General features: G+C 44.7%; 2 protein-coding genes across 8 annotated transcripts; one reads left to right on the top strand and one right to left on the bottom strand.

The window, feature by feature from the left end:
• Positions 1–246: 246 nt before the first annotated feature.
• Positions 247–24,400, bottom strand: IMMT (inner membrane mitochondrial protein). 6 transcript variants are annotated; one of them, XM_072861399.1, is made up of 15 exons: positions 24,239–24,400; positions 17,767–17,843; positions 17,146–17,335; positions 15,193–15,313; positions 14,480–14,569; positions 13,292–13,393; positions 10,279–10,415; positions 9,155–9,258; positions 7,465–7,600; positions 6,471–6,600; positions 5,272–5,286; positions 3,456–3,679; positions 2,086–2,217; positions 1,556–1,685; positions 247–1,205 (listed from the first exon to the last, which is right to left on the bottom strand). In XM_072861399.1, the coding sequence occupies exons 1-15, from the start codon at positions 24,281–24,283 to the stop codon at positions 598–600; spliced, it is 2,241 nt and encodes a 746-aa protein (XP_072717500.1). In that variant the 5' UTR covers positions 24,284–24,400; the 3' UTR covers positions 247–597. The 6 variants fall into 6 exon arrangements, with proteins under 6 accessions (XP_072717500.1, XP_072717501.1, XP_072717497.1 ...); XM_072861400.1 differs by having other exon boundaries at positions 14,489–14,569; XM_072861396.1 differs by lacking the exon at positions 24,239–24,400 and adding an exon at positions 22,978–23,030.
• Positions 24,068–26,450, top strand: MRPL35 (mitochondrial ribosomal protein L35). 2 transcript variants are annotated; one of them, XM_072861402.1, is made up of 4 exons: positions 24,068–24,336; positions 24,981–25,158; positions 25,724–25,868; positions 26,093–26,450. In XM_072861402.1, exons 1-4 carry the CDS (start codon positions 24,282–24,284, stop codon positions 26,279–26,281), a joined length of 567 nt encoding a protein of 188 aa, XP_072717503.1. In that variant the 5' UTR covers positions 24,068–24,281; the 3' UTR covers positions 26,282–26,450. The 2 variants fall into 2 exon arrangements, with proteins under 2 accessions (XP_072717503.1, XP_072717504.1); XM_072861403.1 differs by lacking the exon at positions 24,068–24,336 and adding an exon at positions 24,727–24,853.

The raw sequence follows: 26,450 nt of genomic DNA, 5'->3' as shown, positions 1-26,450 counted from the left end.
CTGCCAGCTACATGCTCTGACACCAGCTTAAGTTATGTCTGCTTCAACCTGTACTCATCCCTGGGTCTTTTTACAGCTGTACAAATCACTGCATAGAGACATTGATCACATCATTGAATCCTTGCTCCTTGAAAGGAGTAAAACAGAGATAAGTTTTACCTTCTTTAGGTCATGGAGAAAGGCTGTTCTTGTACTGCCCAGCTGTATCTGATGTTTAAATAGAAATAGGAGACTGAACAGCAGGAGGAAGTGGTTGAAGTCTTGTTTTATTCAGCTGACAAAGTGGCAAATCATTAATGGTAGGTTACAAACATTATTTTGGTTGGATCACAAGCCCGCTTGGTAAGATGGGGAAACAAAATTCTTACACAAATTGTAGAGAAGCTTCCTGAAGTTGGTTGTCATGATAACTCAAAACCAATACAAATACAACAGGTGGTAAAGTTAAATACAGTGCAAGGAAACAAGACGGTACCCGTGCTTTGATTTAACGCTTCCAGCCCCTGCCAGCAGCTCGGTTTGCAACCCCTGGGACATCATTGGATTTCTTGCCAGCACAAATGACTGCTGAACTGCCTCCGAAACTACAATCCTAGCTCACTGCACTTGAGTTGTTCCTAACCCCACGGCACTGGCATATGCTGTCAAGATATCCACAATTTGTTTTGTTTCTAGGGTCATTCGAGCTTCGGTCAGCCAGTCATGTGCCACTCTCCTGGACTCGCCTCTTAACTGGTTGACAAATTTAGCTGCCAGCTCCAGATCTCCATGTTCAATGCAATATGAAGCGTAAGACAGTAATTTAAACGTGTCGAGGTCGTCAGGGCTGAGCTCAGCAGGTGGCTTCAGCTGTTGAGGGTGAAACACAAGCAGCGACTGTAGGTAAGACAGGAAGTATTGATACAAGCTGTTTCTCGTTTCATCGATCATAGCCACTCTTTTTGCCAGTTTTTGGACTGTGTAGAAACGGGCTCTGAGGGCTTCTTCGCTGTATACTCCCCGTGTCAGGGACTCCTGAGGGAGAGCTGCTGTTAAGGCTTCTGTAAATGCGTTGCCAGAGCAACTGGCTTTGATGGCCTTCACCGCGCTCTCCAGTGGTTCTGTGGGACTATCCCCAGAGGCCGTTTTCATGCAATATTTGAGCGCCTCAACAGAAAGCCACAGCTGATGGGCCTTCCTGGCATCCTCTTCTGCTACCGCGTGACCTGCAAAATAAGTCAAGAAAGGTACTCTCAGTTGGGGGGACACGTACAGGAGGAGTTTTGAACACAAGCAGCAAAAGCCATTCCTCTGAACACCCCGCTTTCAAAAGCGGCTGCCCTCTTGGCATCTGACCTCAAAGCAAGCCTGTTCCACAGCTTAGGGTCAGAACAAGACGGCAGCTTTGGACTCATGCAGCTGGAAGTTGCCGGGTGCTCAGCAGCGTGGCAAACGCAGGCCCACAAGCTATGTGCCTAAGCCTGGGTTTAGGCCCCCCACATCTGGGTAATGGGCCTTTGGGGATTGCAACTTTAATCCTTAAAAAAAAAAAAAACACCACGATTTCAGTGCTCACTCTCGACTGCTTGCTCAATTCCTTTCAGCCTGGCGTAGGCAGTGTTGATATCCAATGTGAAGTTGTCAAGCTGTTCCTGAGTAAGGCGTCGGAATTGCATTTCTTGTTCACTGAGTTTCTCCGATAAGTTCTGAAACAGAGCGAGATACATACATCAGACCAGAAAAAGCTGTTTAATTATATTTACCTTACTTTTAAGATATGTTTCTATAAGTCTGTTGTTCTTGCTAGGAGCAATGCATACAGTACATACAATGTACCAGTACGAAGCCTTATTAGGGTGAATTTAACAGTTACTGCACTTGTAACTGTCAAAAATTTCTCACCTGTAGCAAAAGGTTTTAAGACAAGTTTGAATAAAACCTATGTGTTCAGGCACTTGATATCATCTCTTCAAGATGAGCAGGCTTCCCTCCCCAGCCTGCATTTCAGTCTCCTGGAAGATGGTTCAGGACTCTCGTCCTGTGAAGTGCGTGCTTTGCAAGGGTTCAAATATCCCCCTAATTCTCTTGGAGACTCTTCTCCCTTACCTGCTCAAATTCCACCTTTAGTTCCTGCTCCTGGATCTTAAGAACGTCTCTCAGATGGTCTGTGTGGGCAGCAGCCTGCCTCCGGAGCTGGGTCCTCATTTCACTCTCCATTACCTCTCGGACTTCTTCAACCTGTACACACAAGCAGTTGTTATTACACCGCTATTTTTCAACTGCTCGTCACATGCTATGATTATATCATTCATCAGCGATCACCTAGGGTACATTTTATAGAAGTGGCATTGACAGAGCCCATGTTTCATCTTAAAAAGCTGCCAAGATCCATTTTTATAGCTGAACCTCTTCCTAAAGACGCTAAAGAATAGCTTCACAGCCCACAATGCCTGTAACTGGCGGTTCTACTCACTAGGCACTTAATGCCGTTATCAAAATACTGTATCAAAGATACAGTAATGTGACAAACTAAACACTCCAGTGCTTACAAACCAGCTTCCAAACAAAACAAATTTTACCTTTTCCCTACATGCTGTAATACTGTCCAAGTTAGAGTTTAGTGAAACAAATACCCCTTTTACCTGATCTTGTATAAAACAGCCACTTTAGAGGGCAGGTTAGCACAAGGGGGCATGGTGCAGGTTTGTTTAGGAGCAGGTGAACAGTTTTTTTGGTTTTCTTAAAAAAGGACTGTGACATTTCCATCCTTACATTAAACACACAGATGATAGTTCAAGCAACTTTTTAAAAGAGCTCTAAATTAATACCTGTCACTGCAGTGCTTTGAACTAACAGGCTATAGGTGAAATCTTTAGTATCCCTCAAGTCAATGCAAAATTTTCAACTACTGGCCAGTGTTTAATCTTGTTTTCAGAGGCACACATGTGAAAACAGCAGGAGTATTTGGCAAAACATCTGCCTGCAATATGGCATCTCAAATGATACAACCTCCAGTGTCCAAATTCCTGTTTGTAATTTGCACTTGCTTCATGTCCAAAGCAGCATTAAAATTCTGAGGAGTTTTTTCATAGTCTTTTTGAAAGAATCAAATCCCAAACCACTGGCAGAGTGGAAGGACACGGAGATACCTCCTGGAGGCAGGATGGAGGGGCTACAAAGCCCTACGATGGCCATACTGGGTCAGATCAAACATTTGTTTTGACCCAGTAATCCTATCTCCAAGAGCAGACAGGAACGTGAGAAAGTCGTTCCCTGTTTCGCTGTATGATTTTACCATTCTAACTTCGCAGAAGTTTCCTTGCTCAGCATCTCCTTTCCACGCTTATCCTTGGGGTCGCCCTATCTGAAGTCTCCCATCACTTGGAACATCCCAGTTGCTCTTATGTGTGCTTCCTCTAGCTCTTCTACATCCTTTTTGAGCCAGAGATCCCAACGGGTGCATTACACCACTTTACCTTCTTCTCCTGTTCTATTTCAATCTCGCTTTTGTGATGCTCCAGCGCTTTGGCCACGGCAGCCTCAAATGCTTTTTTATCTTCAAGTTTCTGCTTCTCCAGGGCCGACTCGATGTGCTGCTGCTCCCTCACCCGCTGCTCTGCCAGCTCCTTGTTTAACTGGTCGATGCGACGGTGGGCGTGTGCAATGAGAGAATTTAAGTCGTCTGTGGATAACTGGCCAGCTGGAGAAGACACAGGGCGTTAGGAAGGTCTGCAGGGAAACTGCCACCACAGTGGGTTGCCCACCTCCCACTAGAGCACTCTAAGGCTCCACACGGCTGACCGGCAAGCATGTTTTATGAAAAGTTTCTGAGCACTTCAAGCCCTTGACCTGTGCTAATGCCCACCCAATACCACACCTACAAGCAAGTACTTTCTATCTGGGAGAGAAATTATCTGAGTTTCTTTGAAGTGATTCGCAGCTATTATTTGCACTCCCATACTCAAGTCACACTCAATTAGAGGAGACTGTCGACAACTCTGTCCGTTTATTTCTTTACACCACTGCATATTTCCCCCTGTGACAGCACACACAGCAGCAGGGTATGTAAAACCCCGGTGCCGACCGATACCTCCAGCTGGGTACAAGCTTACAGAAATTTGATCCTGAAAACACTGAAGCCATTGTGAGAGACAGCCGGAATTCACATTCTCTCCTCAACAGTCCCCCAGGGCCAACTGGTCCCAAACAGATTTCTTACCCCAATTTGTACCCTTCAGGTTTGGCTACTCCAAGAGCAGTAGGGGTCACAACTACATCTGTGTCTGCTAAGGAATCTGCTACTTTTCTTCTGGGAGAGGAGGACACAAGCTACACCTGCAGCATTTGTAGACTTGATGACCCGAGAATGGCATAGGCTCTGTAAAATGCTGCAGCTCATTTTGCACTGGCTGCCAGCTAAATCGCCTGTACGGAGAACAGGGGACTACTCGGGAAAGCGTTCCTGCAGGGATCAAAGCAAGTGAAATTCCACAGTCCTTCAGCCATCCTGCTGGCGAGAGCTGGAGAAAGGACTAGCACAGGAGGACTCAATGCAACAGTGCTCGTGTCCAGCAGGGAAGCTGACCAGCACCGCTAAGCTCAGCTGTTGAACTTAACACTGTTACAAACCGAACGGGGTTTTACTGCGCTCCGGTTTTAATAGGTTTCTTTGATCAAGAGGGAAAAAATAAATAATAATCAATCTCAGAATCAAAGAGTTAATCAACACTTCTAAAATCAATCGTGAAGATTAAATTTGGAGAGTCAAGCCAACTTCAATGTAAACAAATCTGGTTTTGGTGACCCAGCTCAGAGCAGCTCTACGTGGCTTTTCAAGCATGCAAAGTACCTAGACGTTTCAGTGGCATCAGCAGGAGCTGGTGCATCCAGCACCTCTCTCAAGCCAGGACTGCTGTGAGGTGGGCCTACTTGAGGAGAAACACCACCACACAGCTCAACAGGAACTAGCCACAGTTCGTTTCTCATTGGAATCTCAGCAGCAGGTATCGACCGGCTTAAATTCACAAAGAAAATTTAAACCTGGCTTTCAGAAGCCAGCGATCACACTGACCTGGGAAGTGCTGCTAGACAAAGAGTTTATGGTTTAAGCTAGATGTGCAAAACTAGTGGAAAGGATCCCAAAGCATACCTCAGCCTGAAATGTTTTAGGAATGCAACATTTCACCCCCTGGTTGATACTGCCTGTAATTTAAAGTGATGGACCACACAAACGTAAAAAAGAACAGAGAAGAGACGACATTCACAAGACCAGAACAGGTTACAGGAACTCACCTAAGTCAGTTATCTCTGTAACAGAAAGAGGAGAGGTTGGAAAAGTTAATGCACATTCACTACAGCAAGTCAGTCATGCAAAAGTGAAACAGAAAACTAAGAGCTTCTTATCTACAGTGACTTAAACATGAGTCCAAGTCTCTAGGAATTTAGGAAGAACAGTATGTCGAGTATAAAAGTCTCTCTACATTACAGGGAAGGTGTAGCCCAAAACATCCCAACCTCTAAAATCACCTTTGGAAACGCACAGATTGGTGTTGAAGTTTAGCCAGAGCAAGGAATACAAGTTTGAAGTAGAAAAGTGCAACAGGACACTGGAAATTTTAGTCTGACATTTCTAGGTTCTTGTTCAGAAGCAGTTGGTTAAGAAACAAATTCCCCAGGGGCACAGCCACAGACCCTAACAGCTCAGTCCCGTATATACTTCAGTAGGTCACAGCAGTATGAAATGGAGTGCATGGAAGCTACCAGGAGATTCCCTTTCCTCCCTCAGAAAGGCAGCAATCACAAAACCCAAGACATTCTACCTTTAGCCCGCACAAGGAAAGGCAGCTCATGAGATTTCAGATCTCGGGCAAAGAACTGCGGTAGTAATAGCATAAACAAAACATAAGGTGCCTATTCACTGCTCGTGTGCAGCATTCTCCATTGTTCACGGTAAGCTACTGTGTCAATTTAATTTAGAAATAACATATACTGGGGTAGGTAGGGTATGAACAATGAATTCTATCTTTCAGTATATCTGTCATGTCAGTGATGATCTACAGACATTCAGGGAGTTCTTTATCACTCTGTAATAACGGTGTATTATAATACCTATAACCACAGAGAGTCAACCAGACAAATACTTGATCAGTGAGCAACACAGATTTGCTCCAAATCTGGAGTGACCTGGCTCTCTTCCTGGAATACCAGGGGAGGGAAGAGATGTTTGAATAACCACATGATATCTATCATACAAGAGCTACATTTTTTGAGGCTTCCGATACAGCATAGGTAGTTTCCAGAAATAAGCCTCTTCGTAACACCTGCTTTAGATTACTTATTTTAATTGTGAACTAATTTTCACTTCAAGCCGACCAAACAATATGGAAAACAGGACGCTGGACAGTCAATTCAGTGGCCGTAGTTACAGAAACTACAAACCAAAGTGACGGGCATGTAACAAACAAGAAGTAACCCTGCAATCAGAGACTTACTTAGCCCCTTCCAGCCAGGCTGTACGTCGGGGGTGATACTGTCAAGCTCTCGCTGAAACTCTTCTCTAGCTGTAGCCACAAGCTCATGATACTGAGCTACTATCTTGGCCTCAGATTGTGCTGCCTGAACCTGTAACAAACAAATGAGATCAGTTTATTTGTCAAGACAAATATTGAAAACAGAGGCATACATAATTTAAAGCCAGGTCCTGAGTTAGAGGCAGGTATCGGTACCCTCCAGCCCAACCAAAGCAAACTCACTTGGGGGAGAAAAAAAACCCACCCTGTGATATCAAACCTCTTGTATACAATAATTATTTGCTGGAACTACCACAAATCCATTTCTCCTCACATGCACACTGTAACTAGACAGCCAGTCTGTAGCCTAGAGAGGACCAAAAGAGTATCTTAATTCAGTTTGCATCTTTGAAGATCTCCAGCTCTTTTTCTCTGCTTTCAGCTACCATATAGGCCTAGTAAGCCTGTCCTGTGACGGCTGCCCCCCTCAGCCAGTTCTGATATTCCCACTATTAGGCTAAATTCTCCACTCAAAACACACCTGACGAATTATCAACTATGCTGCAAAGGGGATAAATTTCACCTTTACATTTCTTCCCCAGTCTTCTGAGCTGTAAAGTGATTTACCCACCAAGTCATTAGCACAGCTTGTTCCTGCTCCTCCCTAACCTCATGGTAAATTCCTCTCGGCATCAAATGCAAAGAATTACAAGTTGCCTACAGAAAGGACAGACACGACTCAAGCTGGCTGGAGACTCTTTCAGGACAGAGTTCAAGTTCTTCTTGCAAAGATCTTGTCATGACTGTTCACTGGTAGGTAATCAGCTCAAAGACTGAGTATAGCTAAAAAAAGACCAGAATTTACACTTCAAAAATATTTAACTTACTACAGAGGACTTGGGAAGGGGAGGCCTGCACAAGCTGCCAGGTAGTCCTTACTCTAATGGCAACTAAAAACAGTCTGTGGAAGCATTACCTTTTTCACGACATTGTCCAAGTCAACTATCATATGATGAAGATTTTCTTCTGCAGCGATAATGTGAGATTTGGCTCCTGCAATCTGAGACTTCTTAGCGTTCTCAATTACACCTTTCGTCTTCTCTAACTCTTCTCTGAAAAGAGAAGAAGCTGTTAATTATAACGCATACAGGTCTTACAGCTTAACCCCAAAGAAAAGTTTACTTTCTGCTGTCTGTATTTACAGGAAAAGCTACCAGATAACTCTACTGGTGCTTCCCATCTACCAGCTCTATGGCTAAGATGCTGTGATTAAAGATTATTTTTTTTTTTTTTCCACAGCCTGAAACCTAAAGATGTCAGTGTGTCTATTCCATGTAAAATGAGAATTATTTATAGTGCAATTAGTACTCAAGACTTAGCTGGAGGGGGCAGATGAAAGAAAATTCACTGAAAGGAGTTCGTATTAGTAAAACTAAGTTAGTATTAGAAGGCAGACATTTCCATCACATAACAGAGCATCAAGGAAACATTTTTAATATAGATGGCTTACTCTTGCAGAAGTATTTTGGACATGGTGACTGGTGGAGATAACTGAGGATGGGAGAAAATTTATAGAGCTCTGTAAAGATAGATTTATTTTTTTTTAATTAAGAAAGAACTGCTTTTCTCTAGCATAATTGGAAATCAAGGAACAAGTGAAAAAGCATTCCTTTTCCAAATCCATTCAAACCAATGGAGGCTTCTAATGACCTCACTAGAATAAGGAACAAGCTTTAAAATAAACAAGTAAATAAATAAAAGCAAAGGCATCCAGTAGAGCAATAGAGAATGAAAGCAAGCGCATCTGGGGTTTGGGTTAGCTTTGTTTTACTCTTTGAAACCTCAGTTACACCTCCTAACTATTTTTAGTCAGCACAGCAACTTCAAAGATAAGAGAAGTTTGTGACTTAAATCGCAACCGTGCAACTTCAAGGATGATGTTGCCCTCTCAGCCTCAGAGGCATCAAAAGGGCTTCCAAATTTGTGTCTGTCCTCATTACAAGGGCACTGTGGAGATACTTGTCTGTCATCTTATTTTTGCTGCTATAATCCCTACGCAATGAGTCTGCACACCAGACTCGCTGCACATCAATGCGGTTCATACAGAACCTTGGGTTACGAGCAGTGCTCCATTTCAGAATTCAAGGTTTTCTTAGACACGCGCTTAAAAGCAACTCTGCTGACAGATAGAACTGCCAAACGATGCTGTAAGGTTTAATTTTTCATTATAACTAAAAGAAGCTAGTGATGTTACTGACTCAATACACAGAGAGTGCAGTCATGGAGTCCTCACAATAGGTTTAACAATGACAAAATTATCCAAAAATAATACAAAAAGGATTATGGATTATTTTTTTTTAAATCTTACTTGAACTTACCAACACTATAGATAAGTATTAAAGACATAAACAAGTTCTTAAAAAGACGAATAAGACTGTTGCAGACTCTGGTACAGTGAGGACCATGTGCACAGGCACCTAAGATGTACACACTACAAATTAAAATATTCATTAGTGTACGCAACTTTTTTGATTTGGCACAAACACGTCAGTTTAATATGAACACAGGTGACTGCATGCTTTCTAGAAACCCATCTCATGTCTGCCGGCCCTTGCACGGGTGATATTAACTTACCACTTGATAAGCCTTAAAAGCAAGCAGCTTACTTGGCTTTCAGAAGGGCATCAGCGGCTTCATCCACAGCTCTCCTCCGATCCTTCAGCGCTTCCTCCAGAGTGCGCCACTGAGATGATTTTTTCTCCCCAGCAGCCTAAGAAGCATAGATGCTTAATTAGGGTCATTGCAATCATGAAATAAAACAGTTATCAAAAATAAATGAAAGCCTGTAAAGACTCAGAAGTTGCTACGCTCATTTCACTCAAACCGAGCAACATATTCTTGTTTTACCAACAGCACAGCTGGAAGCTTTACGAATGATTTTTCCCTTCCAATGTTTTGTTTTGTTTTGTTTGATTCTTAACATTTTGTTCCACCTGAGCAACAGCCATTCGTCCATGCAGAAGAGCCTGTGTGAGGATCACTGTCTGGTGCCACGTTTTGGGGGGAAATCTCTACATGTATTAAAGTACTGCAATACTTTAAAATTGCTTTTAAGCTTAATACTTAAAGTACCATAATACTGTGAAGTTGCTTAATTTTAAAGTTAGCTTAATACTTAAGCTTAAAAGCAAACTCTTAAGATACTTGTTTTTCTAACTACTAGATTAAATCTTGAGTGCTTGTGTAGTTGCCTGTATGCTCCTGTTCATGGATTAACCACTAAATTACACCCTCTGCTCCAAAACTGAATAGGAAGCAGCAGTTCACACAAACCCCAGCATTAGCACACCAGAACCACAAGCCGGTATCGCTCGTACATCCCTTACTCATTTCCAAACAAGAAACAAACAATCCAGCAAGGTTTTGGCAAAGGGAATGGTTCGACCGAATATCAGTGTGGACAGTATTACACTCCAACTATATTTAGGTAAAAAAGGGGCCTGGGAATTAAAATACAATGAATTAAAATACAACGTGAAGATTACTGGTGTATTAACTTGAACTTGTCTACTTGCTAAAGGGGAATAAAGGAGTTGGGAGGGAAAAAGTCAAAAGCAAAACCACTTTATTATTCATTCACACCACATTTCATGAGTGGAAAGATTAGTTAAAACTGTGATAAATGCAAAGACACTGCAAGAAAAGCTTCCTACTTTCTCTTTGTGAGATGAAAAGTTTTGCTAAACGCAATGCAAAAATAATAAGAATTGTCCCCATTTGTCCAGTTTACCTCAGAATCATCCATGGCCTCCTTCAGTATTTGCAAATGGGCATTCACTGCTTGCACAGCAGACTCCTGGGCAGTAATCGCTTGAAGAGTTACACGAGCTGTTGCGCTTAGGGCTCCTTCTAGAGTTGCTGCAAGGGCTGGAAAAAAATTAACTGAATTAAACTACAGGGAAAAGAGCTGTAGAATTAGTGAATTGATACATTACATCCTCTGTGTCTCCTCACATTATTTTCTGTGACCCAAAAGAGTTGGTCAGTTTGGGAACTGCAGGCGACAGAAGAAGAAAGGTTGTCAGAATACACTCCTTATTTAGAGGAGTACTAAGGTGCAAGTCTGCACTTACAGCAATAAGGCTACTCTGGGAAGACCTTTACCATGCTTCTGCAGGGGGGTGCATTTTAACTCAACAGATTTTTTCCATCTTCACTTCTTACAATGGTTAAGAGAAAACAAGTAAATTTTCCCATCTTCCACAAGGAAGATACATTCCAAATGCAGAGTTAGTCTTCCTAGGCAAGGCGGTGGTGGACTCAACTATCTATTCCTATTGGTATAGAGGCATAAATAAGCTATTAATTAGTCAAGCAGGAACCAAATCACAATGGTTAATTACAGTGAGCAACGTCTGCCTTTCTGGAACCAGGCATTTATTTCTAAGTACTGGGGTAAGTAAATCCACCTTTCCGGTAAATACTCCTCTGGATTTTTTCAGTGCAACAAACATCTCAACATCTTCACTTGCAAAAAAGTCCTTGTACAAAGGAGACAACTAATGCTGAGCCTCTTGTTTCTGTTCATGTTGCTCTTCTACACCATGCAAAGCTCTGAGCAGAAGCAAGCAGCAGCAGACCACAACCAGCACGTCTACTCCAAGCCTGTTAAGTCCAGGTTTGTACAGCCTTCTCATGTGCAACAACAGCCCAAGGCTTGGACTTTGGCTGAGGACTGGAGTACTCAGAGGAAAGTCTGAGCCTGGTCGACACATCTGCCAAGACCCCATTTCACGTGCACAGCGGTCGGACAGGTCAGATCAGATGCAGCACACCATGCCAGTGCCTCTTCCACCATCAGCCCTTTCCAAACACTAAGAGAATAATAAAACAAAAAGGCCGCAGCTCCCACAGCAGGCTGAAGCATGTCCAATACATGGTCTCAGTACTCTTAAACTCCCTTTCAAGCCTATTTTCACTGGCTACACCTATGTTAACAGTAAACTTTCACTTACTTTAAATACAGTCTTTGTTCAGCATCCTTGTAGCCAATGCCTCTAGCCTACCCACCCTAAAGACTCCTTCCCTCACCATAGAAGGTCTGCAGAGCCGTTGCAGTCAGCAGTCCTTGCGCTGCCCCAAGTCAAAAGTCATCCTTCGACACCACTCCGTTTCTCCAAGAGGCTGGTCTCCCTCTCGTCCTCATCGACACTGGCTGGAGGATGATATGGAAGCTTTCTAACACTGCAAGCCATCTGCAGCTTGAGCTGGGTTTGCTTTCAGAAGGTAAGCATCAAGGTAGCTGGCTACAGATTGCCTGGACAAGCTAGACAGCAAAACACCATCTAGCAAAAAAAATTTCTTATTTTTCTGGCTTCCCCTGAGGCAAACCAGGGAAGGACCCAAAACTCCCGACTTAATCGTGCTGCAGCCAAACCAAGACCAAACAACAGCCCAGAAGTATTTAAAATCTAACAAACCAAGCGGAGGGCGAGGGGGAAGCAAAACTCATTGTTTTGAGCAAGACACACAAGGAGGACATGAGTTTTGGGACATAGGAAAAGCCAGCCCACCTCTCAGTAGTTAATTACTGAACTGGATTAATAGGTCTGAGTTAGAACCCAGGCAAGGAACTGTCACAGTTCCCAACCTAGAACCTACAGGCAACTCTTCACAGAGCCTTGACATACCATCCCTGAACCACTACTGAAGAAGTCTAGGCAGCAGCTCTGTAGACAAGGACCTGGGAATCCCAGAAGATGGCAACCTGAACACAGGTCAACAGTGTGCTCTGGCAGCAATGAGTCCTGACGTGAACAGGGCTGCATCAAACAGCAGCACATCCCACAGATCAAGCGAAGGAATGATTTCCCTCTGATTGGCACTTACGAGACCACATCTGGAATAGTGTCGCATTTTGAGAGCCTCAGTATAAGAAAGGTACAAACAAACTGGGGAGAGAACAATGGACAGGCACTAAGATGGTTAGGGGATGGGAGCACATGACACCGATGAGAGGCTGAAGGATCTAGGCTTCTTCTAGCCTACAGAAGAGAAGCTGAAGGGGTATCTGAAGTAATGCCTTCCACATCTAACGGGGTATTACAGAAGAGACTGAACCAGACTTCTCAGAGGTGCCCAGAGAAAGGGCAAGAGACAACAGATCTAAGTGCCAACAAGAGAAATTAATTGGATGTATCAAGTTCTCCATCGTAAGCGGTGCTGGCTAAGCTGCTCAGAGAGGTGGAACAATCTTCATTCCTTGGCAAACTTCAAACCTGCAGGGCAGAAGGCCTTGAGCACCCTTCCTGTGGAAGGACCATTATTTATACTTTTAGAGGGTGGTCAAACACTGGAAGAGGCTTCCTAGAGAGGTGGTCGATGCCCCAAGCCTGTCAGTGTTTAAGAGGCATTTGGACAATGCCCGTAACAACATGCTTTAACCTGGTCAGCCCTAAAGTGGTCAGGCAGTTGGACTAGATGATCGCTGTAGGTCCTTTCCAACCGAAATAGTCTATTCTATTCTAACCTGCCCCAACTCTCCAAGCAGAGGGATGGACTAGAGCACAGGGATGGACTAGGGACCTTGGAGGTCCATTCCAACCCAAAATTTTCCATCATTCTTTGGCTATCAGTTACTTCTTAGTGGGTGGAAGAAGCTTCAACACCACTCATTCTGCCAACACAACACAGGGACAACAACAAAGAGGTGCGTAAGCAACTTAGAACTCTAAAGCCAATACAGTCCAACAATTCTTCTGTCATGTACAACACATACAGGAAAACTAACAGTATGGACTTACCTGATATTTTTTCTTGCTCCTCTTTGTCTTGCTGGGCAAGCCGGGCTGCAACTTCTTCTGGTGACCGTTCCTTTATAGCATGGGAATCTTCATGTTCTTTACCTATTCAGAAGTGAAAAAGAGTTAAACTGTTTAAGTGGAGAGTCCAAATTAGTATATGGATTACTTGTAGGGAAGTAACTTTCTTTTCAAAATTGATTTTTATTGTCCATATCACTTTTTAAATCTGACTTCTGCATGCAGCCATGCTGAAACTACCTCGAGCATTTTTATATCCATAATTACAAAGGCCAGTCTCACATCTTCTTAAAATTAAAGATAGTAGCATGGATACCTCACATGCATCTGTAGATTTTACGTTGTCTAGTTACAAAAATACACAAGATTCAGAAGTGAAAGGCAAAGCAAGTAGTAAAATTTAAACTTGGCTCCATAAGTGTTTTTTATGTATCTGTTCTTATGTTTTTTCCAGTTCTCCTTTGGCATGCTTAGAGAGTCCAGCCAAAATAACAAAAGATTAGCAAGAGGGCTATGGTGAATCACAATTATACTCTACTCCCAGCTTAAGGCTACTTAAAATGCCTTAAGAGTGAGCATTGACCTAAGTAATTGTCTCAAGATCAACAGCAAGTCTGCATCTGAACTGAGGAGAGAGCCCAGATCTCTCAGCTCTCAGACTCACGCTGCAACAAAAACCTTCAGGTTACCTTTTAATAATGCTGATGCTAACTCTGAAGAATGTATTTACTTATTACTGCCATACTTTTTATGAAATGTGTTCACACATAAATAAATTAATATTAGTCTCATCTGAAAAAGACTATCATATAGAAGCTAGTGTTTCTTGTTGAGTTAAACAACAAATGCAGTTCTTCACTTGACCCCGGGCAGACAAGCTTTTCTGAACAGCAATCGGAAAGCCACAAAGAGCAGAGGCAAACTGGACTGGACAAGTCCCAGTTCAGCATAAAGGCAGGCTTTCTTCTTGGGTTCACGCCTATACCTGTCCCAGGTATCAATCTGAGCTTCTTAGTATGGTAAAAATCTGTTAACAGATGATGGAAGTTGTTTCTTCTGCAAAGGCAGAAAGAATCATGCCTTTAAAAACTGACAAATACCAACACAGAAGTAAGAATTTATGCACTCAAAGCTACAGGATTTTGTTTTCCTTCATCGTGTTCATATGACCTTTTTCACCTTCTTCAGTCTGTATCCCAGGAGCTGGCACTGACATGGCTACACCTGTTGCAGAGATGATCTGTGCTGCAGCCTTGCCTGCTGTTAAATACAGTTATAGAACAAAACCAGTTAGTATATATGTGCTATAATGTGAGAACAGGGATATAAGACAATTTTTTTCCTCTGTAGAAACATGTTATTTGGACACTGATATTATCATTTCCAGAAAAAGAGAATATCCTGGACAAACAGCAACCAGGTACTACTTACACACACACAGCCATGAGAGATAAATGTAAAAAGATGACACAACTGCTTCTCTCTAAACCAGTTCCATTTGGTCTGGCTTTACAGTAGCTCAGTAATGACCCAGAATTAAGCTTCTTCCGCTTGCAAGAAGAAGAGGAGGTAAATGGCCTCCAGCACCCAAAGTGCTCTTCCTGCTGAGTCTCCTATCTAAACTATGCAGGATAGTCATTGTTTATCTGAGATTCCAAATATTCTATGAAGTAAATAAATTTCCTAAAAAATAGCAAAAAAAAGCTAAAGCCATTTTAGGCAAATTTTCTTATGACTGAAAAGAAAATAGAATTAATTCTAAGAAATTATAACATGCTCATCTTCAACCATTCCAAAGGACTATTTTAATCTACCCTAGCATGTATGATATAGGAGATCATTAGGTCTTTTGCTTCTCTCTACATGACATTCTATAAATTTACCTTCTTTTTCCTCTGAAGGAGCAACAGCTTCTGTTTTGCTCATCTGGGATTTGGTGGTAGGCTGTTTAGACTCTTTCATTACTTCTGCTACAGATGAGATCTTCAGTGGACCTTGCTGTATCTTGAAAAATCAAAAATAAGAAATATCATCAGTTTTCCAAACAGCCTGTGTCTCACCATTTCCATTGTAACGGACATTTCCATGTCCGGACAACTGTATCATAAATCTAAACTTCAAGGTACACATGAAAACAGCAGCAAGGCCATATAATTTCCTGCCTTGATTTTTAATTTGGAAGGAATCTTTACAATTTTCACCTCTCCAAAACTGAAGTTACAGTAGTGGCAGTTTTCACTACAAATATTTATTGAGGTATGCATAAAACGCAAATAATTTCATGCCCCAAATGTTCCAAACACTTCTGAGTGTGTTGAATGCTACAGATAATGCAGAAACTATAAAAATCACATGCACATGAAGGTCTGAAACAACTTCAGAAAGCAGATTTCAATTATTTCCGCTTGGACATTATTTAGTCCATATAGGTATATCTTAAATTAATTCAGTTGACTCTTCTCCTCTTCATTTCAAATCTCTTGAGCATTTATTGTCAAAACAAGTTAGGCCATCAGTCTTCTCTACCCAGCTTCAGTTTTTCAGGTAACTGCTCCAACAGCTGGCTCCCTCAATTGTAATTTTTTTGTCCACCAACACTTATGGGAGTCATCCCTCCCATCCTGCTCAGTTTCTAGGCAATTCCTTTTCAAGTTGTAGTGGAAAAATTATATAATTGTTTTAAAGACACATAACTGCATAATTAAAGATATGTTTTTAAAAAAAGAACAAACAATTATTTTGTCTGGGTATCACTGAACAGAAGATGCTACAGGCATGTGGGGTTGAGAGGCATGGAAGAACCAAAGTTGCACGACTTCACTGATTTCCCTTTGAAAGGATTCAGATGCCAGTGTTTGGGGCAGACGAACACTTACTCAGGCACAGAGTATTGTGAGGTTTTAGGATATTGATCCTTTAATATCCATCACGCAAAGCCACAAGGTAAAAATAAAAGCATTTGAGTTAGAGCCATGACTGGGCAGATGATAACTTTGCCGTCTGACCGGTCTGTTTTGCAAAATTTACTAGTGCCTGGGAGGCATTAAGAGCTTGGATGATCACAAGTCAAGTGGAGCTAAAACCAGAAGAGATACAGTTTTGGTTAACTGATATTCTCCCATTCATTAAGAACAGCCTTCTTAAACTCCAGTTAAAAATATTCTGGGTTTCTTGAAGGCCAAAGGGCTTCTGAAAGCTCAGGACGGCCATGGCCAGAGCAGCTTTTCAGCACACTTGGATAATTGGGAAGCATTTGCTTTCAGATACAGGAACAGAGAAACTTCCAGATTCAATTTCCAGAGTTGTGCTGAAGGCTGTATCAAGTTTTCCCTTCTGCAGGGTCATGTCACTAGGATTTCAAAGTACGGTGCTTATGCATAGCTCTGTACCATTCAAAGTTTTATTGATTTGAAAAGCTGTCAGTTTTCTTTCTGACAGCTGAAAATAAATTCTGAAAATAAATTCATCTTAGAATAAAAGTTGTCTAATCCTGCTACATCACTAACTACACTAAATCTCCAGCCACAGTAAAACAGTTGAACTCCAATGCGTCACCTACCTCTCTCTCCCCCCAATTTACTTGAGTATAAGCAGAAGAGCTATTCAGTTAGGATTCTACTAGATTATTTTACTGTAAAATAACAGCTTTATTTTTAATAACAGACCACAATCACAAGATGATAGTGGCAAATGTACAAGCAGCACCACATAATATCTCAGTACATGATCCTGAAACCTAGCACACAACAAAATTAATCAGAATTTGAAAGCAAAGAGCAGATGCTCTCTTTAAAAAAAGAAAAATGAAAGGGTGAGGGCGAGTGGGAAACACTTACCGGTTTCTTTGGCATCGGTGCGCTATAAGGTGCAGGACCAAGTGCCATCTCAAAGAGTTTATCAGAGTAGGGAACAGCCTTCTCTACGCTCTCCCGGAATTGCGTATCATAGCTAGCATACAGGACGGTTCCACCTACTCCTCCACCCACAAACAGGACACCTGCACCAATGATTTTGCCTACAGAAACACTGGGGGATGTGTGGGGGGAGAAAAGTGAAAGTCATGTAAATTGTATTATATGACAAACATCAAACAGATTATAAATCTTGAGCTTACAGCTGGGGACAACCACGCTGTTCCAGAAGCTTGTCAACAAACCCAGCACCCACTTCAAATCACTTTCAGCACCAGCGAATCCCTGGTACCGTACCGGTTCATGCCTAATGCAAAGATAAGGCGGCAACCCGCAATCTTCCTTCTAAATATTGATCACCTTGATTGGGTTCATTTAAATCTGACTGAATCAAACAAGGAACATACAAAATCATGAGAATAAGAGTTACTCAACAAAAAAAATCCCACCACTAGCAATTTGCTCTCATGTGGAACTAAGGAGCAGATTCCCTCTTGGTCAACGCAACAGAAGAACCAATTCCACCCTCCAAAACCTTCTACATACCCAGACTCTCCCGAGGGGGTAGCATATCCACGGTACAGTCGTAACGGACGGAGTGACGCTCTCCCACACCGGCTATTCTGCAAGGGGTGGAGGAGGCAAGAGTTAAGCAGTGAGCACATTTAAATCTCTCTTCACCTCAACAGCAGTATCAGAGCGGTTTGCTCCATCACCACATCTTGCATGCCCTCCAAAGGAAAGCAGCAGCTGGCATTAGAGCAGTGATGTTGGACTCGGTTTTCCCTAAACAAAGGAAAGACCTTTCTCACGTGCAGCTTGTAGGTTAAGGGCTTTTTAAGCAGTAATTAGGCATTTTGAAAAACAAGGGGAAAAAAAAAACCACCAAAAAACCCCCACCCCAGTTTATTTCTGTATTTATTTTGACTATTTATGTTCCCGACCTCCAGTCTGGGCAGTACAACTGGGTTAGTTCAGATTCTCTTCAACAATCTTGTGCGCTAGAACAGCTCAGCTGTGAGCAGTGCAGAAGACAACAGCTGTTTAAATACTTAAAACTATTAAAAACTATATTTAATACTTAAAACTATTTTTATTTCTGAAGACATACAAGCAGTTCTCCTTGAGCTTCCAAACCAAGACTTCCTCTTTAAAAGAATTAGCAACACATCCACTTTCCAGGTAGACATCGGATTATAATATAAATGAAATTACTATATGAAGAGTGATATTTCATTATATTCTACTTAACAAAACCCACATTGCCCAGGATTTTTATCTTCTTTATATTTTAGCTGAAAATTAATATTAACCAGAAAGACTGGTTAAGCTACTCTAGCCTACAGAAGGAAAAACACTGTTCCCCTCAGGTGTTTTTTTCCCCACATGTGAATTGCTAAGAGAGAAATACAGGACTCGCGGGAAATCAGTGCACAAGGCACAAAAGGAACTTTTCCCACAGCTGAGATATTTGGGGAAACAAGAAAGTTTTTATTTAAAAAAAAAAAAATTGGGAGATGCTTCACTACAACATGCCCCCAGAAGGTAAGTTTCTCTATTTGCTTTTGCATGTGGCAATAAGTAACAAGCACAAGTCTTGTGGTTTAGGTCCCATCCTTGTCCAACAGTGTACAGAGGAAAGACAGGAACACTGAATTCTTATTCTTCCCAGAACAGCAGCCAAAATTTTTTAATTAGTAACAGGAGCATGAGTACAGCAACAGGAAACGTGCTCTTCTTACACCCGAGACCTTCATGAGCCCTAGCTGTGCTCCATGGTTGATTTTCTGGTTTACAATGGATAGAACAGGAGACAAAATAATAAATATATTCTGTAATGTTTTTGATTATTAGACTTGATTGCCCCAGAAGCATACACCGAGGTTTCACCAGTCCTTTCAAATGGAACATCACTAATAAAAGCCACTTAAAGCATTTTGTAATCAACTGCTGGACATGCTTCTGAGTCTCAATAGGTCCCTACTACACCATGAAGCATAGGATGAGCAAAATATTTCAGCGTTATGTGTACAGCTCGACTCGATAAAACGAGGGGGGGAAAAAAAGTTAATTTCTATTGACCTGTTCAACTTCAGTCCCTTCCAACACTCTGGGTTTACATTATTTTACCCAAAACTCATCTGGAAATAAGCCATCACTCCCAAGCCCCTTGCCAGGCTTTCTGAAGATTATCCCACCCTGCGCCACAGCAAGAGGGAGCTTAAGGCAACTCACTCACCCGTCCTTGCTCAGGCTGGACTTGCCTCACTAGGTGACTTGACTCCTCTAGGTGATCCTAGAGGCTGCCACAACTGTAACCCTGGTACCTGGCCAGTTCATCCGTTTTCGTGTTGGCTACAACCCCTACTCACACCTAGGGATGGCAAACAACACCCTGCCCATTTAGTTCTCCCACCTTCAGCAAACACATCAGCTCCTGCACTTCAGAACAGGCTGCGCTTTGGGAGCTAGCAGGGCAGAGGAGAAACCTTGCTTCTCGGCATTCAGCATTTGTGCGTTGTACATCAGGAGGGGGTTTTTTGTGGGATTATTGGTTTTGGTCCAGCTGGGCTGTTCTATGATTATCCAAATCCTCATTTTTATTCATCGTTCATCAAGACGAGAAGAACCGAAGTGCAGGCACTCAGCCTACGCTGTCAGACTCTCGCACTAGCGTACACGTAGCGATGGGAGCAATAACTAAAACCAAAACAAGTCCCCACCAACTCTTTCTTTCAAGATGCTGCAAACAGAAATTCCCACAGCTGGCCAGGGGAACAACCACCGAAAATCTTTAGGTACCAAAGTTTTATGAGCAGAAACCCGAGTCTCATTTTCCTCCCTCACATCCAAATACACTATTACCTCCAAAAATCACTGATTTTTTTAAAAAACTTTTTTTTTTTTAAAGAAGCATTGCTCTCTTTTGGCCATCATAATAATCTTGCTTATATTTGCTATATCACAGTAATGTGGAAATCTACAGGTAGTTTCTAATCTCCCCTTTGCATAATTTCCAGGAGTTTGTCATTTGTTTAGACCCTTGTTATTTATTTCTAATAATGTATCAAAGGATTTGGAAGAAATACATCACACATACATTGCTACGCCCTATAAAAGGCAGAAATAAACCATTTGCTGTTCTGCAGAAGAGAAGACAGAGAAAACCCTTTGGATAAGGCATCAAACAGACAGCACAGATCCCCGTAGCAAGCGCACTGTGGGGCAGCTGTTGCCATTTCTTCCTCCTCTTCCAGCAGTTCTACATGCTATTTGTTTCACCTCACTTCTTAAACACTTATTATTTTACATTCATTATCTACTATTATATCAGCATGAGAATCACTTTGCGGGGCACATCATACCTTCACTCTGGTTAGTATTAAGAGCCGCAGTGAATCCAGCGTTTGAGGTCATCCACATGAGCTCGCCCTAGCAAAGCACTCAGGACAGGAACAGCACAGCATGGCAGAACATTATTAAAAAAATAAAATCTGCCTTGCAGGCTTATACTTCACACCTAATTTCAAATAACCAGACACAGGACACGCCATCCTCTGTGTTCATTCAGCTAAACCTCTCCTAGTCACCAGGCTCAAGCGTCTTGACCCAGAATTTGCACAGAATGAAACCTGCAAGACACATACGGTTTTCTGCAACATGGGATTTGCGTACTTAAACAGAAAGAGCAAACCAGAAACTTTAGAGGAAGTTCATCTTTGTTATGACAGAGGTTAGGTGTAACAAGGATATCTGACCACAGAACTCAAATTAATTTCCCATCATTCAAGACTTCTGCTAAATATGATACCTTTTTACAAAAAGCCCTCTGTTTCTTTTCAAAGAAAACTACAGAAATACTCCAAATAAGGGAAGAAAAGTCTCTCTGCAGCACTGCACATGTAGCTGAAAACATTTATGAAGCTGCTGCGATGAAGACCCACTTCTCTCAAAGCCACAACTTCAATTTACTTGTTAACAAGCTTACTGATCCTCCACGCACAGAGCTCACAGTAAGAGAAGGATAAAATTTTTCCCAGTCTCCACCACGAGCTCTCTACTGGGATTTTCTGTACTTAAACCTTCATGCTGCTCTGGCTTTGGGGAGCAGCAGTTGTTTTTATTTCCCCCATCCAGCCACGCTCTGCTTCCCAGCTCTCTCAGTCTGCTCAAGCAAGTGAGCATCGAGGACCTGTTACCTCACAGTCCTGGCCAGGTCCAGCTCTCCTTAGACAACTGGATTTTTTAACCTGTAAAGGAGTATCTTAACATCACAAAACAGAAGCGGACTTGCCTCACTGTCAGCTTCCATATATGTAAAAAAGGTTTATTTCCATTCTTAAAAACACATTGTTAAAACTTGCCACCGCTAATATTAAAAAAAAAAACAAAACCAAAAACAAACAAACAAAAAACCCCACAAACACACATTTCTTTTTGGGCTGTATCGAAGCAGAACAATTAAGTTTCCCTAGCTGAATAGCAAGGTACCAGCGAGGTGCCATCACTCACAATAATGTCACCGTCAGGCCTGCAGGCAGACACCAAGGCTCTGGCCTGAGCTTTAGCTAACTGAGCCAGGCGAGAGAAACGCCTAAACGTGACATGAGACGCACAGAGTCTCATGTCAAAAAAAGAGGGACGAGAGTGCTGAAGGGGTAGTAAAGACAACAAAATGGAAGACGGATAATAAGATATAAAAACTGTGTAATTGTGGCTGCCTGGGGATCACCGCAGCTGAAGCAGAGAATAAACCAATGCTGCTGCTCCAGCAAGAACGTGTCTGTCGAATGTGCTCCCCCAGGCAGGAGGATGCGGGCAGCGAGGATGCCTTCCCTTATTAGCAAGGCAACAGGCAGCACAGACAGACGGAGCATCCTGGTGTCAATGCACTAGTGCCCCTTCCAGGCTTGACAGGATCAGCATCTGCCTGACAACCTCTTAACAGCCAGGGGGTCTTACTTCCATGACAGGAGTTTTCACTTCTTGTGAAAAATTACCCAGTATCATCTCAGATCAGGTTGGCACGTCTTGATTAGAGTCCACAATTCTGCACCTCTTGCAAAACAAGCAGTATAATTAAAACATTTGTTTCTTAATTCCAGTTTCTGGCTCTTTTGTCACCCAAAAAGAACCAAGTTTTAGTTGCTGAAAGTCCATGGGACCGGCAACTGCTTTCACATGTATATACTACGGTACGCCACAAAGCTTCCCCCACAATATGAATAAAAAGAATCAAAATGCATAAAAAACTGTTTCACTGCATACACTTTTCCTGTCCAAATTAAATCTTTGTTGTATTCGGTCTCATCAGGAAATAGGAGTAGGGATGAAGGAAGGAAAAAAAAGGTTATTTTTTTGAAGTAAGGAAACAAACAGGAAGGGTACGGACAACAAACTCCAGAGCACCGTGGCACCTCTGTGTTTGCACAGGTCTTCCACCGAACATTTATAGACTGAAGGCACGCTTCCCAGCTGCAACGCACAACTCTGCCTTTTCCAGTGCTGTACAGTCATTCTCGACACGTTCTTTTAAAGACCGACTACATGCAAATAGCCTTAAGTGATAACCATCTGCAAAAGCCTGTTTTCTGTCTTCTCAACTCCCAGCTAAAACCTTCCACAGGCCTGCAAACCCAGAGCCTTATTTTAGCGCGCATCAGATGACCTGGCCCCGAGAACTCTCCGGCCTTATAAAGCAGCAGAGGAAATGCCAGCTGCCGCGGTGGGAAAGGTTGCAAGCTTTAAGGTGGTTACCTTCCAACTGCAGAGCCGGGAGGGCTGAATGCACAGCTTGTCCTTTGCTGAACTGTGTGAGTAGAAAGTAATGAACACTGGAACGTAGAATAGGATATAAAAGTGATCTAATCAGATTATTTTTTATTACTGTTAAGCAGACACCTGAAATACAAGTTGGGGCCTTAGTAGAGGAGTCACCCTCACCTATAAACCCTTGTGGCTTCTTAAAGTTGGCCGACTGCTTTAAAAAGGCTCCGTAGCATATTATCATCCTAATCTACTTATGAGGAAGGGCAAAGGCCCAGAAAACACACCCAACAGGCACCTTCCCCCCCCGGCATCGCGAGTTCTCTCCTCTCCGTGTCTGACCATGAGGACTGCAGGATCCCCGCTGCGGCCACTCGGTACCACAGGCCCCTCACACCCGAAAGCTGACGCTACTCGTCACCCTGAGCACCGGGACCCCCGTTATTAACGACACGGCCAGGCGATCGGACCCACTGTGGTCAAAACGGGGAAGGGCTGTGAGGTACCGGGGCCGCAGGCCGGGGCGGCCCAGGGGAGGCCGCGGCGGGGAAGGCAAGGTCACGTCCTTCCCCGCCAGTGAGCGGGCCCGGCCGCCCCGCCACCGAGGAGGCGACCGGCCGCGAGCCGCCGCCGAGCCCTGCCGCCCCTCCGGGCTGCGGCCGCTGCTCGCCGGCGCTGTCCCGAAGCCGGGAGCGGCGGGAGAGGCGGCGGCAGGCCCGGCGTCGGCAGTGACCGCCGAGGAGACTACAGCCCCCAGCATGCAGCGCGGCACGCCACGGCAGCCCCGCCCCGCCCCATCCCGCCCGCCCTATTTCTCCCGGGGCCGCCACCCGGTAGGAGACCCGCAGCGGACTACAAGGACCGGCGTGCCTTGCGGGCGGCGGCCCCCTCCGCCCCGCGCGGGCCTGGCGCGCTGCACGCCGGGACTCGTAGTACAGCTGACCTACTAGCGCCCAGCCCACGCCCGCCCAGGCGCCCTGTTGGCGCTCGCGGCCGCCCCTCAAGAGCCGAGCAGCCAATCGCGGCCCGCGCGTGCGGAGTCATTCAGAGAAGACCGAGCCGCGCTTAGAGGACGCGCCGCGCCCATACCCCCCCCGCCCCGCGCTGCCTCCGCTCGGCCCCGCCGGCGGGCCCAGCCCCGCCCGGTCCCTGCGAGGCGGGCTGCCGGGCCGCACCGGCCGGAGGGCAAGCGGCAGCGAGGACGGCTCGCGGGGCTCCCCCAGGGCCGCCCACCGCTCGCCGCCCTGCTCACCTGCGCGGCCGCAGCGACCCCCGCTCGGTGGCACGCCCGCAGCATGGCCTCGGAGCCGGCGGCGGCCGGGGGCAGGCTGCAGGAAGGCGCCGTGCGCGGTAACTCCCAGCGCCGCCTGCCTCCGCCCCCCCCGCCGCGAGTAAAGCGCGGCGCGCATGCGCAGCAGCTGCACGGGCTTCCGCTCTGCCAGGGGCGTGGCCGCTCCCAGCGGAGAGCGATGGGCAGCGCGTCCAATCAGAGGGGACGGGACGGGCCGTATGCAAATGTGGCCTCCCACCGGCGGCGGCGGCGGCGGCGTGTCCCTGACGCGGGACGGCGCCGGTGGCGCATGCGCGAGAGAGGGGTCTCGGGGCGGCCCCGGTGGGGCCGTGTGGGGTCCTGTGGGGCAGGCAGCGGTTATCGCCGGTCCCGCGGCGGGGGATGAGGCGGGCCCGGCCCGCCGCGCCCCGTGTAGCGAGGGCGGTTTGAAGCTGCTGCAGGCAGCGCCCCGCTAGGTGGGGCACGACACCGCCCCGCCCCCGGCGCAGCGTGACCTTCGCCGGCTGCCGTAGCCGGGGCGCGGGGTCATGGCGGCGGCGGCGGCGGCGGCGGCGGCGGCGCGCGGGGCTGTGGCGGGTCGGTAGCGCGCGGCGGCTGAGGGGAGGCGGGCGGCCATGTCGGGCCGGGGATGAGGGGGCTGCCTGCGAAATGGCGGCGCGGGGCGGTGTTTCGGGGTGTCTTCTGAGCGCCTGGCTCTCCGCAGGGATCCTGGGGCGCTGGGCCCCGTGGGCTGCCCGCAGCCCCGGCGCGGGACGCGCTCTCTCCGGCCTCTCCGCCCGGTGCGTCAGGCAAGCGCGGGCACCAGCAGCGGCCCCGCTGTGGAAACCGCGGCTGCCCTCGGCGAGCCTGCCCGGGGGAGGCACCCCCTCGGTCCTAAGCAGGTACAGTCTGCGCCGTTCTTTCTGGCAGGAGAGCTTAAAAGGCATTTACAAAAAGTCTGAGCAACTTCTTGGACTGCTTTTTACTCTAGCTAACGCGTCTCTGTTTTAGCCCAAAACCTCCCACTTCTGTTAAGCATAATGCGTGAGGCAGGATGTAAAATGGAATAGACTTTGCAGATATAGGCTTTACAAAAAGCCTTGTTATAATCGGCACAGTTTCTCTTGCTGGTCACTGATGTTCTACAGGTAATTCCTGAATGCCAGTGACAGTTGAACGTTTGCTTTTGAGTGTTTAACCACTTCTATTAGATTAAAAAGCTGTTGTGTATGGAATAATAACTTTGAGATTAATTGCAACTAGAGTGCAGTACTGCAGTTAGTGTTCATACATGCACACTCATTAAGTGGTGTGCTGTAATTAGATGAGTTCTTGTTAATCTACTTCAGACAAGTCACAGCCGCTTCTGATTTCTCTTTCTGTGAAAAAGCCAGTGATTACTTTTAGAAAAAGATATTTCATTCCTGTTCTATTTTTTCCCTATTTTGGGGGTGGGGTTTTTTTTAGTGTCACATCTCTACTTCCAAGTATACTTCAACAGCCAGCGAGGACTCTCACTTACTGTAGCTTGCGGAATGGAAAGAGGAAAACCGTGAAGGCTGTCATCGATAGGTTTCTCCGGCTGCACAATGGCCTTTGGGTTAGGAGAAAAGTAAGACTTCTTTGTTTTTTGTAATAAAAGCACGTTTACAATCAGCGGGCTAATTGTTTTCATTCCGTTAGAGGGCAGTAGCTAGGATGGAAGTTAAAAAAACCTCCAGAGACTCCCATCTTCCTGAAAGTCGGGGATTTGTACTGGTTTGCTTATCAGTATTGCTGTATATATGTATTTGCAGGGACCCACTTAAAAGTCTTGTGTGTATTTTCTTCTGACAGTCTGGTTATAAGAAGAAACTGTGGAAGAAGTCAGCCGCCCAGAAGAAGCGTTTGAGAGAGATGGTGTTGTGCACTAGAACACAATGTAAACTCCTTGATAAAATGACCACTTCTTTCTGGAAAAGACGAAATTGGTATGTTGATGATCCCTACCAGAAGTATCACGATCGCACGAATCTTCGTGTGTAGAAATCTTGGTTTCATTTTTGCATCTCTCTAGGAAAGAGGTGGCAGTACATATGGTATGGTCTTAATTTTAGAACATGAATCTGTGATACCTGTTACTTTTCTAAATAAACATATGCATGTCATCTGATGAGAATTATGGGTATCAATGCCCAAAATAAAGGAATATTCA

Source organism: Ciconia boyciana, chromosome 5 (genome assembly GCF_034638445.1).
Source record: "Ciconia boyciana chromosome 5, ASM3463844v1, whole genome shotgun sequence".
NCBI classification, from domain to species: domain Eukaryota; kingdom Metazoa; phylum Chordata; class Aves; order Ciconiiformes; family Ciconiidae; genus Ciconia; species Ciconia boyciana.
Note: the sequence above shows the minus strand (reverse complement) of the source record. Positions and strands in the feature narration are given on the sequence as shown.

Excerpts from the sequence above, each read along its gene's own strand:
- IMMT (XM_072861399.1), bottom strand. The coding sequence starts at position 24,283 with ATGCTGCGGGCGTGCCACCGAGCGGGGGTCGCTGCGGCCGCGCAG. Across the intron at positions 9,259-10,278 it reads AGGCCATGGATGATTCTGAG|GCTGCTGGGGAGAAAAAATC; the intron begins GTAAACTGGACA and ends TATGCTTCTTAG. Across the intron at positions 1,686-2,085 it reads TAAAGGTGGAATTTGAGCAG|AACTTATCGGAGAAACTCAG; the intron begins GTAAGGGAGAAG and ends GCTCTGTTTCAG.
- MRPL35 (XM_072861402.1), top strand. The coding sequence starts at position 24,282 with ATGGCCTCGGAGCCGGCGGCGGCCGGGGGCAGGCTGCAGGAAGGCGCC. Across the intron at positions 24,337-24,980 it reads GCAGGAAGGCGCCGTGCGCG|GGATCCTGGGGCGCTGGGCC; the intron begins GTAACTCCCAGC and ends GGCTCTCCGCAG. Across the intron at positions 25,159-25,723 it reads ACCCCCTCGGTCCTAAGCAG|TGTCACATCTCTACTTCCAA; the intron begins GTACAGTCTGCG and ends GGTTTTTTTTAG.